Source organism: Urocampus carinirostris, chromosome 15, assembly GCF_059441175.1.
Source record: "Urocampus carinirostris isolate Australia breed hairy pipefish chromosome 15, RoL_Ucar_1.0, whole genome shotgun sequence".
Taxonomy (NCBI): domain Eukaryota; kingdom Metazoa; phylum Chordata; class Actinopteri; order Syngnathiformes; family Syngnathidae; genus Urocampus; species Urocampus carinirostris.
This window is the reverse complement of record NC_142363.1, coordinates 3,259,706-3,275,353: the sequence shown is the minus strand read 5'-3', so window position 1 is coordinate 3,275,353 and position 15,648 is coordinate 3,259,706. Positions and strand designations below refer to the sequence as shown.

General features: G+C 40.8%; 1 protein-coding gene and 1 pseudogene across 3 annotated transcripts in view; both read right to left on the bottom strand.

The window, feature by feature from the left end:
* Positions 1 to 9,411, bottom strand: part of mocs1 (molybdenum cofactor synthesis 1) — a 30,626-nt gene extending 21,215 nt beyond the window's left edge. For all 3 annotated transcript variants that reach the window (XM_088354750.1, XM_088354751.1, XM_088354752.1), the window contains exons 1-3: positions 9,134 to 9,411; positions 6,460 to 6,568; positions 837 to 1,004 (exon numbers count right to left, since the gene is read on the bottom strand). In XM_088354750.1, coding sequence (XP_088210876.1) covers positions 837 to 1,004; positions 6,460 to 6,568; positions 9,134 to 9,334 — 478 coding nt within the window. In that variant the 5' untranslated portion in view covers positions 9,335 to 9,411. The remainder of the gene's footprint in view (positions 1 to 836; positions 1,005 to 6,459; positions 6,569 to 9,133) is intronic.
* Positions 3,285 to 3,974, bottom strand: LOC148351347 (uncharacterized; annotated as a pseudogene).
* Positions 9,412 to 15,648: the final 6,237 nt, after the last annotated feature.

Here is a 15,648-nt window from a genome sequence, read left to right as displayed (position 1 = left end):
TGATGTCGCCGAAACCATGCGCCACTCGCAAAGCAAATGTGGCTGGGTTTCTTTTGTCCTTTCTCTCATTCGTGCGCATTTACTCCCTCTTTCTGTGTCTCTCTCTGTTTCTCAAAATTTTTGTCTTTTTTTTCTTCTCTCTCTTTACTTCTCTCTTTCTCATCCTATTTTTTTCTGTCTCTCTCTCTCTTTGGTCTCTCTATTTCTCTCTCTCTCTCTCTTCCATGTCAACTTCAGTCTTTATTCCTCACTTTCTATCCTTTCTCTCATTCTTTCTCAGTCTCTCGTCTCTTTAGTTCTTTCTTTTTTTTCTCAATTTCTCTCTTTCGCTTGTTCTCTTTTTCTCCCTTTCTCTCTTTCTATCTTTAGTTCTCTTTATTTATTTTTCTCTTTATGTCTCTCCTTTCTTCTTCCTTTTTCTACTTTTCTTTCTTTTTCTTTATCTCTCTCTGTCTCTATCACTCTCTCTCTTTTTTCTGTTTTTCTCTCTTTTTTTCTGTTTCTCTTTTCTTCATTCTTTCTCTATATTTTTTTCTCTTTTTCTCTCGTTTTCTCTCTTCTTTGTCTTTCTCTCTCTCTCTCTCTCTCTCTCTTTTTTGTCTATCTCTCTTTTTTGTTCTAATTTTTTCTGTCTTTCTCACTGTATCTCTTGTTTTCTCTCTATTTTCTCTGTATCTTTCTTACTTTCTTTCTCTTTCATCTACTACTCAGTAGCATGAGGCCCGTAAGCTCAAATTAGTTTGACACCCCTGGACTAATCCGTCCAGTTCCTCTAACTGCTTAGAGTGTTTCCAAATTATTTGCAGTCACGCGGTAGCTGCATGGAGTTGTGTTACCGATGATTTCTAGAACGTCGGGTCTGATGAGCGGCTCTCCTCCAGTGAGACGAATCTTCTCCACGCCCTCTCGGACAAAGAGGCGGGATAGGGTCAAAACTTCAGCGGTGGACAGAAGCTGCCCACGTGGTGAAAGCTTCACACCTTCCTCCGGCATGCAGTATTGACCTGAAAATGACCGTCCAAAGAAAGAGACACAAGGGGAGATGAGTTTTGAAATGGCACAAAGTACCATGAATTCTGGACTACAGAGTGCACCTGGTTAAAAGACGGATACTCAATTTAAATAAAACTCAATTTTGTCTTGGTACGAGCTACACCATATTTCAAGCCGCAGGCTTAAAGTGCCATAAAAATGAAGTACCGTATTTTCCGAACTATAAGGCGCACCTAAAAGCCTTTATTTTTTTCAAAAGCTGACCATGCGCCTTATAATACAGTGTGCCTTATATATGGATCAATATTAAGTCGCAAAGTCTTGCAACTAAGGCAAGCAGCCGCCGACTAGATTTTCCCCCGAAGGCGAAGTAGTCCGCGGTGTATGCTGGGATTTATATACCGGCGTTTCATTTCCTAACCAATGTGTCAATCATCATTTGAATCAGTCACTATTGGCTAAAGTCATTCGACGGTAAAGGGGGCAGATCCTTTTTATCATTTACAGGCTCGCATAGGCTAAAGGGGCGAAACAAAGCCTGCAATTGGCCAAAAAAGATGAATGTGAATCACATGTTGGGGGGCACTACGGCATAGAGAAAACATTTTTTACTACTCTGTATTTGTAAATACTTTACTCTCCTGTATTTACTACACTCACGGTTGTAAGAAGACCATGGTTACGTATCATTATTGAACATGATGGCTGCAAGAGAACTTAGGTGAGCTATGCGGCTTTATATTTTCCCGGTATCTTGTTTTAGAACGATCTTAATGTTTCTGTGATGAGTCTATTTTTAAACTAAATTCAATTTAAAGTGTTTATTGTCATATGCACAGTAAAGAACCCAGTTTCCCTGCACAATAAAATTCTTACTTTTCTGTCCACACTGTTGCCAGCAAAAAATAAAATGGAAACTAAAAAATGTTTGGCATTTCTTGAATCCCAAGACTTTAACCTTCCGAATGATATTTGGAATGATGCATTTGAGTGATTGGTGACATCGTACAGACACTGTTTCCTTACATGTCTGAGACACGTATTTGCTCCTTTGCAAGCTTTCGGAATGTTAAGGGGGTAATAAGTTTGACTAAACTATCTGACTGTTTTGTCGACGTTCCCATTGTAGCGCCTTATTATCCGGTGCGCCTTATGTATGGAAAATATAGGACCAAAAACCATTTTTTGGGGGTGCGCCCTATAACCCGGTGCGCCTTATAGTGCGGAAAATACGGTAATTCATGTCCATTTCTTACATTTTAAGCCCTGGTGCACATCTGACGCCACCCAATTCAGGAATATGCGCCCGCACACGCAACGTGTTCTCAGCTATGTTGTTTAATAGTTCTGCTACGACTTGTTTATGTTATGTTTTTTCAGATCACGTGACCATTCAACATGGCGATTACAAAGATTACCGCAAACAAACAAAAAATGAAAATACAGGATGGTAGTCTTCCTGCTGGGCATTTCTGCCTGACGCGCCTCCTCCGGCGCCTTTGGAATGCTTGTGTGCCCTGAACACTCTGGCCTGACTGGGTCATCAGCTGGGGACCACTGATCATTGATGTTTCGCTCCTTTAACCTCAGGACATCTCCCGGTGGCGGAGCGATGGCTGGGAAATCTCCCTGCCAACCCCACTGATGCCCTAGGTGTTACTTGAAGGCCCCCAGTTCCTGTCATTCCTCCGCAGCCACAGCCAGAAGCTGCCCTTTTCCGCCTCTTCTGACAGCTCTTTAGTTGCTCTGCGGTTGCCCGCTCCTGAGCATCAAAGGTCTCTGAGCAAGCGGGAGGTTGAGGGGCCCACAAAACCCCTGCAGCCCACCTCCACTGGGCGTACTGTTGTTTTCCATCCCGCTTCCCTGCACTCGGCTGCCAGGTCTTCATACTTCGCCCGTTTCCTCTCGTATGCTGCCTCTATTCCCTCCTCCCAAGGGACAGTGAGCTCAACCAGGAGAACCGCCTTGCTGGCTACAGACCACAGGACAATGTCTGGCCGCAATGATGTTTCTGCGATCTCCCTGGGGAACTGCAACTGCCTTTTGAGGTCAACTTTCATTCTCCATTCGCTGGCGGGCGAGAGGAGCCTTCCAGAGTGTAGCGGGTGAGAGGCATTGGTGTTTTTGCAAACGTTGTTGCCAACCCTTGCAAACTGGATGAGGTGATTTGATGGAGGAGCTGGCTGACTGTTTGCCTTGTGCCTTCAACCTTCGACTACCTCTGCCAGCTTCTTTAGGACGGAATCGTGCCGCCACCTGTAGCGGCCTTGGGAAAGTGCCATGTTGCAGCTTTAGAGGATATGCTGAGGGCTCGCATTGATGGTACTACAGAGGGGGCAGATCGCATCAGTGCCGAACCACAGATGTAGATTTTGGGGGCAGGGTAGTGTGTTGTACGTTGCCCGGATCAGAAAGCTGAGCCTGGCTTGAGGGATCTTCCACAGGTCGTGCCACGACAAAGGCCTGTCCATGACCCCTTCCCAAGTTGTCCAGATGCCCTGTCTGCTCTGGGAAACCGCTTTGATGGTATGGCGTTCCTGCTCAGTCCTTATCACTTCCGTCACCACCATCTCTTTCCTCTCCCGCCTGGAGGCCTTTGACCAAAAGAGGGGCACGTCGCTCCAACCAAGACCTGCTCACCCTACTTGGACTCTGCCGACCACTTCGCGATGTTTTAACCTGCCGATTGCCTGGTCAACCTCTTCTTCTGCCTTCCACCTTCTTCCTGTTTGAACTTTGGTGCCCGCTGATCTAACAAGATGATCAGAGGACTCTCTCAACTCCAAAACCATCCGGGCCTTCTCCTTCTTATATCCTAGGCTGATGGAATGCAGCGGCAGTTGGAGTATGTTCCGACCAAAGAGGCCCACGTCTGAGAAGCATCTTGGCAGCCCCAGCCACTTCCTAATATAAGAGTTTGCCAGCCTATCCAGCTTGCTTGCCAGTGAGGAGGGGACCTCACTCACCTTCAAAGGCCACATCACCTGATGTTATAGTATGTGCTGGTAACACCATTCTTTGTATTTGCCTGGGAGCTGGCTCTGATTAATCTTGGCTAGGCCATGCAGTCTGGCGTGTGGAAGAAGTCCAAGGCGAAGCTGATCAGCTGGTGCAGGACGGACCCGTACGCATTGGCAAGATCCAGCCACACAACATGGAGGTCGCACTTCTCTCTCCTTGCCCTTTGTATTTGCTCCCAAATTATTGTCGAGTGCTCCACACACCCTGAATATCCTGGGACACCAGCCTTCTGGCAGCTGGTGTCTATATAGCTGTTACTTGTGAGGTAGCTGGTCAACCTCTTGGCCATGATGGAAAAAAAGATCTTTCCTTCCACGTTCAAAAGTGCAATGCTCCTGAATTGGCCGATTGTGTTAGAGTTCTGTTCTTTTGGGATGAAGATCGTAACCGCTCTCTGCCACTGAAGGAATGATGTTCTTCTTCCATGCCACCGGCAGGAGTTTCCACAGGATTTTCAGGACGCCCAGGCAGTACTTGTACAGCTTGTATGATATGCCGTTCTGGCCAGCGGCTAAAGCTGCTCTTGATTTCCGAACCCCCTCCCTAACTTTACTCAGTTTGGGGGGAGCAGTGTTGAAGGGGATGACTAGGGGAGCTGGCTGGGGAACATACCCCTGGGATCCCAGCGGGATGGCTTTTGCTGTATCGCTGAATTGTTCTCTTATATGCTCCTCAAGCTGTCTTTGAGATCTCCAGCTTTCCACTCCTTTTGTCTGTCAGCAGTTGTTTTGCATGCTTAAAGGGGTTCTTGAAAAAGTTGATTCTCTCCTTCTCCTTCCTCTTTCTGCGACGGCTAATCCGTTCTGCTCTTCTCAAGTTGGTAAGGCTGCCCCTCACCTCCTCCCACAGTGACTTCAAGCCCTCTTTCTCTTCTTGTCTTGCCCTCCTCCACTGCTTTCGGAGTTGGCGCCACCTCCACATCAATTGCTCAATCTCTCGTTCTCTCCTCCCTTTCTGCTTGGGCGCTTCTCTTACACCACCCTAAAACGGCTACTGCATTCCTCGTACAGGATGTCTCCTAAGGTTTTAAGCCTTGTCTCTACCTGGCCACGGAGAGAATGCTCCAAAAGTATGGTTATATCAGTGTCCAACTTCTCCCAGACTATAGACTCATTGGCTCTTGGCCACTTGATGGCTTGCCTTCGTCCCGGTTCTTCTCCTTGCTTTTGGCTGCTTGCTGGTTGTTGCTTGTTGATGTTCCGAGTGTGTTCCTTGTTCCAACCTCCTCGGGGCCCCCCCTCCACAACCTGCCTTTCCTCCTTCTGCCTTTCTTCAGCAGCACTGGATCCTTTTGCTCTGTGGTTTGAGACCTGGCTTTTGGTTCCTAGAGTCTGACTTGCAGATGCAGTGCACTGTTTCTGCTGATTCCCTGATGGGCACCTCATCTTTCCTTGTTGGATTCGCAGACCCCTGAAAGACGTTACCTTTTCCCACCCACACCTGCATTTCCTCAGTATTCTCAAATCTTTGTCAAATTCCATTCCAGTCGTTGCCGTGAGGTCTGTCCGTTTTGGCCCTTCTTCCACCCCGCCTCTCGGAGGGCCGTCGGGTTGTTTTCCTTTATTTTACTTCGTGGTGCGTTTACTACTGCGCCGACAGAAAACGCCAATAAGAGGTGCGTCGCATAAAATGTGAGCCCTTTATTTCTAGAAGACAGTGCAGTTATTTTGACTATCATGCACTATTTATATCATTTTTACAATGGGCCAATAATATTGCTATCCAATTATTTCTAATGATTTTTGTAACCAAGGAAAATGAAATAAAAGAAAGGTCTCAGTGAAGCTTTTAGTACACATTTGGAATTCAGTATTGTGAGGGGTTTTCTGTACAGTCCTCTCACGTTCTTCTTGCAAGTTCAAAATTCATTCATGCGTTATAATAAGTGTCTACTAAACTATAAACTAATCAATCACGCATTTTTCTGCATGCTACATGCAGACGCTGCTGGATAGAAGAACTGAAGTGGAAACTGAAATCGACTACTTGTAATTGAGTACTGATTTTGAAAGTTGGACACCAATATGGAATAAATTCAATATAATCCAATACTGGTTTTGGACTGATGTCAAATCAGGGCACGGCCAATTGATTGAGCAGTGGCAGCCTGTATTAACATAGCGTTATGTCATTTTTAATTTGAAGTTCCAAAGGTCATTTATGTAAAACAAAACAACATATTTAATAACAAGAATAGGCAAACAACTTGCACTTTTTCAGATTCAGATTCAGATCTACTTTATTGTCATTCTAGTACACGTGTATACAGAACGAAATGTCGATACATCTGACCCGCACAGTTTCCTTGAATGTACAGATATAAATAAAATGTTGTATTGAGTTGTAGTATTGAGTGCTAATAATATACTAAATAATTATGGCTAATAATCAAAATTGTATTTCTTGGTAAAGTAAAATCCATACAAATATGGCAAGTATACTCACAGCGCAGGTTACATTTCTCAGTCAGGGAGATCCGCAAGTAATTGTGCCGCCGACCAAGTTTGTCTGTCAAGAATGATGAAAAGGGAATGTTGTCTTCCTTAAGCTTCTCCTGTAAAAAAAGACTGGGAAACTAAACTTGTTCCGGAAACTGTAATTATACATATATATATATATATATATATATAATGTGTGTGTATACATTTGTATGCTTTTTTTTATGCCAGCAATGCTCAAGAAGGGTGAGCATTGTACAGTGAATACACGAATACAGTTATGGTGGCTCCGTCTCAAGCACGGAGTACGAGGACGCTGAATTTCTCCTGTGAATGAGCGAGCGAATTGTCTGTCCCTGTGTGCCCTGCGACTGGCTGGCAACCAGTTCAGGGTGTCCCCTGCCCACTGCCCAGAGATGGGCTCCAGCACCCCCGCGACCCTACTGAGGATAAGCGGTGCAGATAATGGATGGATGGATATATTCACATCCAAGCGAAATGTACAACTATTGAATATAATACTAAACCAGGGAGCTTATATGCACATATTTGGTTAGGTGTCACAAGTAGCGAATGTTAAGCAGTGTGTGCGGTGGGGGGCGTGGCTTATACAGGGAACAAAAAAAAACCTCAATCAATAGGGTGTTGTATGCACAAAATATATAGTAACAGTATGCAGAATCTTTTTATTTGTGAAAATATTTTGCAATACACCATGCGTGGAGAAAAAAAGAAAATGCTTGGTGAGTACCGGGAAATGGAGGAGACTTTCAGGTGTTGGAAGCCCAGAAACAAAATGAGCATGGAGTGTCTCTGCTAAGAGCTTGTTTGCAAGCTCTCTAGATTACACAGGCCAATGAATATGAAGAGTTCAGTGCTTCCACAGGTTGGTGTACATGGTTTCTTCCATTTCTTATATCATGTGGCTATTTTAAAGTAGTATTAAGGGTAGTCTTCTATGCGAGTATATAGAGCAATTTGTAACGAGATAGCACTTTTAGAGTAACTGGCTACTTTTGGGTGTCAGTATTCTGGGGGTAACAGAATTACATTTTCTAAATTAAAAAAACGGGCACTGTAACATATTACTGTTTTTTCATCCAAGTAACGTGCCCAACATTGGTCATGTTCGACAGCAAGAATATATTTGATCCTTGGCCATGTCTCCAATAAATACATAAAACACTGTTGCTGTTGTTTGAAACAGAAAATGTCACTTGCTTTTATGACAAATAGCGGAACTAAAATGCTAGCTAATCATTTTGATTCAGGGAACAGTCTTCCTGAGTGAGTCACATTGCCTTCATACATGGGTCCCATGCAATGATTATGATGACCTTTGCCTGCAATTTGTTGTTCTGCTGTGTTCAGAATGCGCAATACTTGCCTTTTGGCCATACACTAAAAAACGTGGGCTTTTAAAGTTATTGTCTCTTTTGTTAATTAATCTGGTGTCCCAAAGTCGTTTTGAATATTGAGTTGGTCTGCAAAAGTAAAATGAACTTTCAAGTTCAAATATGAAAGTGTCTTTCTCAACCATTTTTGAGCCAGACTTTTTTTTCATTTAAAATCCTTGAGGCACACTGTTGATTATTAATGTTTAGAAATGAATTACCAGTGCCAATTTTATGTTGTTGTTTTTTAACTTTAAAATCATTATGTTTCCTATATTGACAGTACAAGGCTTTTCTTATCATTTGCGGTCACTGAAGCACAGGAAGTAATATAGGTTATTTGGTTAGGAATAATGATGTAATTTTGAATTTGACTATATTTTAAAACGTTTTTTTAAAGTTTTACAATATTTTGTATTTCATTTAGAACATATGTGAGGTTTCTTCATTTCGTCATACTGAGGTCTTTGAGTTTTTCCTTGCCCTCTTGTAGGTTTTAGATCAGGGCATGGTGTAATAATAGACTTTAGCCTGTACAGACCTTCGAGACATCATGTTATTCAGGGCTATGCAAATAAAAATGACTTGACTTTCCCTGTTTTTAAGAAAAACAAAAACAAAATCACTACGTAAAATGAGCAATTATTATCTGAAGCACGATGGCCAACAAATGTGAGCACCTTCTCAGCGGGGCACACATAAGTACATTTAAAAATGCACATTTTTATGATAGTTTAGTTATTTTTCTTCGTTATTTGAATCACTATCGTTTTTAAATGAATAAAGTTGTTTTTTAACTGCTCAGAGGTGATTAATTGTACACACTGTCCCTGAAATGTGGGTTAAATATCAACCAGAATGTTGCCCAATGTTATACAATTGTGAGATATCACTTATTGTTATAATATTATTATTGTTGAACATGGTTATGTGGTTTATATATTTTGGACTGTAAAGAGTTGAACTAGGAGGAAAGTTGTAAATTAGCAACTGCTAAACTTTATATACTGAACATTAGCTGCAAACCATGCATTTTAAATACTGTCATTGTAAGTATATTATTGAAAAATTAAAAATTTCATCTAAAGATACGGGAACTTGTTTGCTAATAGGGTACCAGTGTACATCATGTCATATCAGTGTAATAGAGATTTGTGTAACAGTATTAGTTTGAAAAAACATGTATCAAACATTGGTAGTAGGTAACCTTAGCGATGTCTGTCCACTATTGTGAAAAATGCATGTTGAATAAGATCAGTTGTTATAATTGTAGTAATAGTTAATTACCAGTCTTGTCAAGACCTTCGCAGGTGCGTTTAAGTCCAGTGACGGTGAAGTGGACTTCCTAAAATCAACTTCGTTCTCCGTGTGAGTGGCACTGGAGAAACGTCTCCGCCTCACTCCACAGAGGCACAGGGCGAAGAGTTTCCTGAAATTCAGAACGTTCCTGTGTGTGTCTTGTAAGACACAGCATAGGTTCGAAGCCATGTAGTTATTTTTCTTCTAGACCAAAATGTTGACAGAACTCTTAATAACTGCTTGGGAGACATCAACACATCATGCCAATGAACTAGAACGGAAGAGCAAAGGGCGTTATCTCAGTAGCCAATTGGTGTGAGCTACGTTTTTTACTAGTGCACCGCGGGAAGTGCAGTCCACAGACTCTTCAACGCACACTGCAGTATTATGTTAGTGCAGCACCCTACAATGAAGTTGAGTACTGTACTATAATTGGTGTAAACAGCCCGGTTTTGGGGTTGCTCAAACACAAGATAGGCTAAAATATGAAAAATCCCAGGTAAAAGTTATAAAAAACAAAAATGTGAACAAAACAGCGTCGAAAATACTCTGCATCATAGTATTTCAGCAGTCGTATTTTTGTAGTATTTACAAAGTAGACTCTTTGTAGTATACATACATATATCTTTGTAGTATAAATGCATAATATATAATATACATAATATACAATAATATACTATATATATCTCATCTCATCAGCCGTACCGCTTATCCTCATTAGGGTCGCGGGGGGGCTGGAGCCCATCCCAGCCATCTCCGGGCAGTGGGCAGGGGACACCCTGAACTGGTTGCCAGCCAATCGCAGGGCACACAGGGACAGACAACTCATTCGCTCATTCACACCTAGGGACAATTTGGACCGGCCAATTCACCTGAAATGCATGTTTTTGGAACGTGGGAGGAAACCGGAGTGCCCGGAGGAAACCCACGCAAGCACGGGGAGAACATACAAACTCCGCACAGGAAGTCTGGAGCTGGATTTGAACCCACGACAGGTTCCCATGACATGAACTGTGCCGCACAAGCGCTAACCATATATATATATATATATATATATATATATATATATTATATACACATATAAAATATATATGCAAACTTTTGATGCTAGACATTGGGAGACCAGAGAGCAATACATTACAGTGATAAAGCCGAGAAGTAAAAAACAAACTATAATCTCAGCATCTGATTGAAAAAGCATCGTTACAGAGGTGGAAGGAAGCTATTTTACTGATATTTTTCACATGTAACTGAAACGATTGATTAGGATCAAGTATAACACTAATATTTTTGACTGAGTCACCATGGGTGGTATTACATACAGTACTGTTAAGACATGTAAAAACAAAAGGACACTATGAACAATAACAACAACAACAATCATTATATGTATTTTCATTATATTTTGACTATTTTCATTTGTCAGGCCTGATTAATAGCCTAAAAGGTTGCATGTGGCTTGCAGGCCGTAGTTTGCCCACCCCTGAGATGGACTCTGCTTGTATAATTTTTAAAATAAAATACGGAATTTTGCACCAGTGTCTAGGTCAGTTTGTCTGCAATAATTACAGGAATTTGCATTTTTTTCCCTTTTCTCTGCAAATTAATTAAAAATCTTCTTGTTACTGTTTACCTGACTTGTTAACCTGAATGCCTGGTTAGCTACTCCTCTTGCACTATCGGCACTATGGTAAAATACTATACGTAGCCATAATACAATACAACTTTTACTTATATCTGTACATTCGAGGAAACTGTGCGGGTCAGATGTATCGACATTTCGTTCTGTATACACGTGTACTAGAATGACAATAAAGTAGATCTGAAATCTGAAATCTGAAATCTGAAATCTTCAAAGATATTAAATACACGTGTTTGCAGCTTCACAGTAATTGACTGGAGAGTTTTTTTCACTGCGGGCTGAACTTTCACGTAAGCCCTTTACTTCAAGAAACGGAACCGCTTCTCACCTTTTCGCTCCCAATTTAGTTGCTCAAATGCCTCCAGTCATGAACACTTCAACCAGGCAGCAGAGCATAAAATCACCGCTGTTTGTAAAGTGCACCAATCAAACCGATTTTTTTTTTTTGTGAATCACAATTTTTATTGATTTTTTAACAGTATTTCATGCAAAAATAAATCAAAAATCCCATCCGAAACCAATCAAAAGACAGACAGGCAAAGAAACAGTTCATCATGTGGAAAATAGAGAGAGAAAGTGAAAAAGAGAATCAGTACACTTACTCCAAGTGTGGTATACACTATGCCACGTTACAGCAGGGACCGGGAACCTTTTGCACCCAAAAAGCCATAAAAGCAAAAATATTTTCATTTTTTTTAAACACAGCCACATCAGATATCTTAAGACAAAATTCTGGTGTGGTTGCCAATTTGTTCATCAATTCTGCCAAACTCCCTCTCCAGACAAAAGCTAATTCTCCAGCGCATTTCATAAATCTATGAAATAGTATTTATGCCCGAGCCTGTGTCCCATATGAATATAAATATACCACTTTGGTTTCCCTCCCCCAGCTACTTAAGAGTTTTGAGGCTCATATTTATCCTAGATAATGGTTTCAAAACGAGGTGCAAGCAAAGTTATTTTGTAAAAATGTCAAAGAAATACTGCAATCAAGGATACCTACATATTAACCTTCAGTGTAGACGGAGCTGGGCAAAGGAGAAAGAGTGTGCACACGCTGTGTATAGCTCCGCCCATTCCTACCACTCACCTAATGAAATTGCTCTAGGTGCTTTGCTAGAGCTTCTGGGCAAAACGTTTGTTTTGGGTTAAATATTGTTCTGTGAGTGCTCTGCGGCATGTAACCACAGCCACATGGCAGTCTCATGGCCTTAAAGCGTGCAGTTGCCTGAAAATGTGTTGAGTAAAAATAAAAACAACAGTCAGTAAGGAGCGAGATTCTAAGTACTATTTTGAATATGATATTTTCATTATAAAGTTTCTCAACAATCAACCTAAATTGTTTGATTATATTCCATATAAAGGATTATTCAGCGATTTTCAGACAAAACAGGCTCAGCTGGTGTGACACCCTGACTGTAAACTGTGGTTAAAATTGTGATTTATACATACTGGACCAATGAAAAAGTACTGACCTGGCTTTGCATGTCTGACAATTGGCTCGGACTGACGCGATAAATTGGAATTTGCTTACTCCTTTTTTTTTTTTAATCTCCGAGCCATTTGTACTCATGAAAAGAGCCATGTCTGGCTTGTAGCCGTAGGTTCCCAACCCTTCTTCTAGGTTAAAATTTTCTTTAAGTTTATTATAACAGGGCAGCACAGCGGAACAGTGGTTAGCGCGTGTGCTGGACAGTTCTGAGGTTCATGAGACCGAACCTTCCTGTGTGGAGTTTGCATGTTCTCCACATGCTTGCATGGGTTTCCTCCGGTTTCCTCCCACCTTACAAAAGCATGCATGTCAGGTTAAATGGTCGGTCCAAATTTTCCCTAGATGTGAATGAGTGAGTGAGTTGTCTGTCTCTGTGTGCCCTGCGACTGGCTGGCAGCCAGTTCAGGGTGTCCCCTGCCCACTGCCCGAAGAAGCTGGGATGGGCTCCAGCACCCCCGCGACCCTGCTGAGAATAAGCGGTGCAGATAATGAGTGAATTAATTAATAATGTATCATAACAAACAATATATCAACCTTCAAATAAGTCACTTATCGTCTTGATACCTTTTCTTAACCATTCATGCCAGTAAACAGAGTGTCCTCCAATTTTCACTTTGTTGTTACGCCATATTGGTGCATATTTTTGAATAAACTCATGCCAGATCATTTTTGAGTGTTCTAAAGTAGGATTTATTGTTACTTATTCCTTATTTTCAGAAGTTTGTGAAATATATTCTATTAGCTTTTAAGGAGGAAGTAATCTCCCGCTTGATAAAAATCCAATCCGGTTCAGCATTATTTCCAATGCAATGTTTTACACATTTCAAGAGAAATACTATTATAATTAGGGTTAGGCAGCACCAATCCACCCCTCTTCTGCTTTTTTTTTTTGGGGTGTGTTTTACTTGTTTTTTTGTCACATAAATTTACATTTGATCGGTTGTATTATTGGGAGGAGTTTAATGCCATCACTGTGATTTTGGCAGCAGAAGGCCTCTCCCGGTAAACAGGTGGCCTACGTCTGTGAGACTATTTTGGCGTTAGTCATCAGCATTTGTTATCCCATTTGGGTTTCATAGTGCCTCTGCAAGTTTCCATATGTACTTTTAGAAGACATTTGGAATATTCAAGTAAAATGCCGACTTTAAAGGTGAACAAATGGAAATAATGCATGTGAATCTTATACTAGCAACAAGCAATGAGGAGTAACGTTCATCTAACACAAAATTGTATACTGTCTTATGTAACCTTATAAATGAAGTGTATGCACTGCTCCTTATGAATAAAAGTATCAATATAAACATAATCCTTTATTATGAAAAAAAGTCCATGCAACGAGGAGAAAAATACTGGATGGGTTGACTTGGCGTGAGATTGCTAATACTATTACTAATTCTATTGTTTGAGGTTGAGGTGTGCTCCAAATCAGATTCCTTCGTATCACTATCGCCCTCTGCTATGAGACAAGAGAATTGCCTGCATTAAAATGCACCTGCAAACTCTTGGCACAGTAAAGCATTACATCAAGCTCCATTTGAATAAAAACTTTCATAGATATGAAAAAAAGGTTTAGGCATTGAGAAAAAAAAATACTAGATGGCCTGACATGCTGTAAGCTTGCTAATACTCCCACTATTTTTTTTGTTTGGGGCTGATGAGTGCACATTATCAAAATGATTGGTCTCACTATCATCCTCTGCCGTGAGGAGTGAAAATTGTCTGCCTTGCTCTGCATCTGCAGATGCTCAGCGCAGAGATACGTTACATACCAATTGTATTACAGGGGTACCTCTAACCATGTATTTAACTCGTTCTGAGATTAGCTTTGTATGTAGAGACTGTAATGTAAATGAGCTAATCCGTTCTAAGCCCCGCAAAAATCTGATATTATTTATAATGAATCATAAAAGAGCATCAAAACATGAAACAAATATATGTTAAAATTAGGTTACCGTACACCAAACATAAAATGAGAGGCACATAATGAAAAAAAAACAAGGAATAAAGGAAATAATAAAAATATGAATTTACCTCTTAACTGGCCTCTTTGTTTACTGGTCCTCAGAAGTGTTTTTTTCATCTCGTTTCTTAAAAAAATGATCCAATGACGCCTGCTTTTGTTAAGTTATTGTGGCATAGATATATTACGGCCACATTCTTTTGCTAGCTCACAGAAACACTTCCCCTTTTCATACCTTGCTATTATCTCTTGCTTTGTTTCGATGGCCGGAAAAAGTCTCATCCGCGTCCTTTTTCCTTGTCTAATTTTCTGCATGTCTTTCGTGGGATCCAGAATAAATGACAGCTTATCGTAGCGGTATTATACACTGGACTGTTTACTGAGCCGGAAGAGGATACAAAGAGCATGCCGGGAAGGGGACACAAAGAGCATGCCGGGATTCACGCATACACACTGAATGGCCAGGTGTTTCCAGAACATGAAGGGGACACGAAGAGCATGTCGATATTTACACATATGCATCGGTTTCCCAGGTAGTACTCTGGGAGAGGCAAATATAAGCGCGTACTGTATTTTGGACTTCGTAACCAGACGCACTCCTCGTGACTAGAGGCAATATTTTCCCATTCGGGTACTTTGAAACCTGAAACTTTTGTATGTAGATACATTTTCAAGTAAAGGTATCACTGTAATAATATTCATAAAAAATATGTAATTTCAGTGATTTTGAAAAAGAAAATTCAAAAAATATGAAGTTAAATGAGAAAGAACTCTAACACTGAATAAATTTAGCCAGTTCACATTTTTTAATGTTTTACTTCCGCGATACAGGCGAGGCAGTGCCTAATCTGCCTCCGCTGACAGCACATCATTAGTATGAATGGTTTGACCTAAATCACCCATTGCGTTGAAACAAGGAGATTTTGTTTTTCATGAAGCTTGTTTGTAAAGTACAGTACATGTTTGTGGAGATGGGACAATCAAAATCTTAAGGAAATCTGAACTATATTATAGGAGTTACAGACAACCAAAGTAGACATTTTTGGCAAAGAATTGACAAGCAGCTAAAATGTTTTTTTTTTTTTTTTACTTATAATTCAACTGTTTTGTTTTGTTTTGTTTTATGTTCGATGTCACCCATAGTCACTAAATTGCTAGCCTTACTTCTTCTTATAGAGTTCTCAAATGATGGTATGTGCAACCCAGGGTTATGTGGGATCTTGAAATCAATTCAAAGCAATTGATGAACAAACTGGCAAACACACCTGTCAACCAATAGTTAAATAGCTCAGCCACTTTGACCTGCCTCCTCATTTGAATAACAAAATAAATGTAAAAATAAATGACAAAACAAATTACAAAATGCATACATATATTTACAAAAAAATAAGTCATATACTATAATTCAT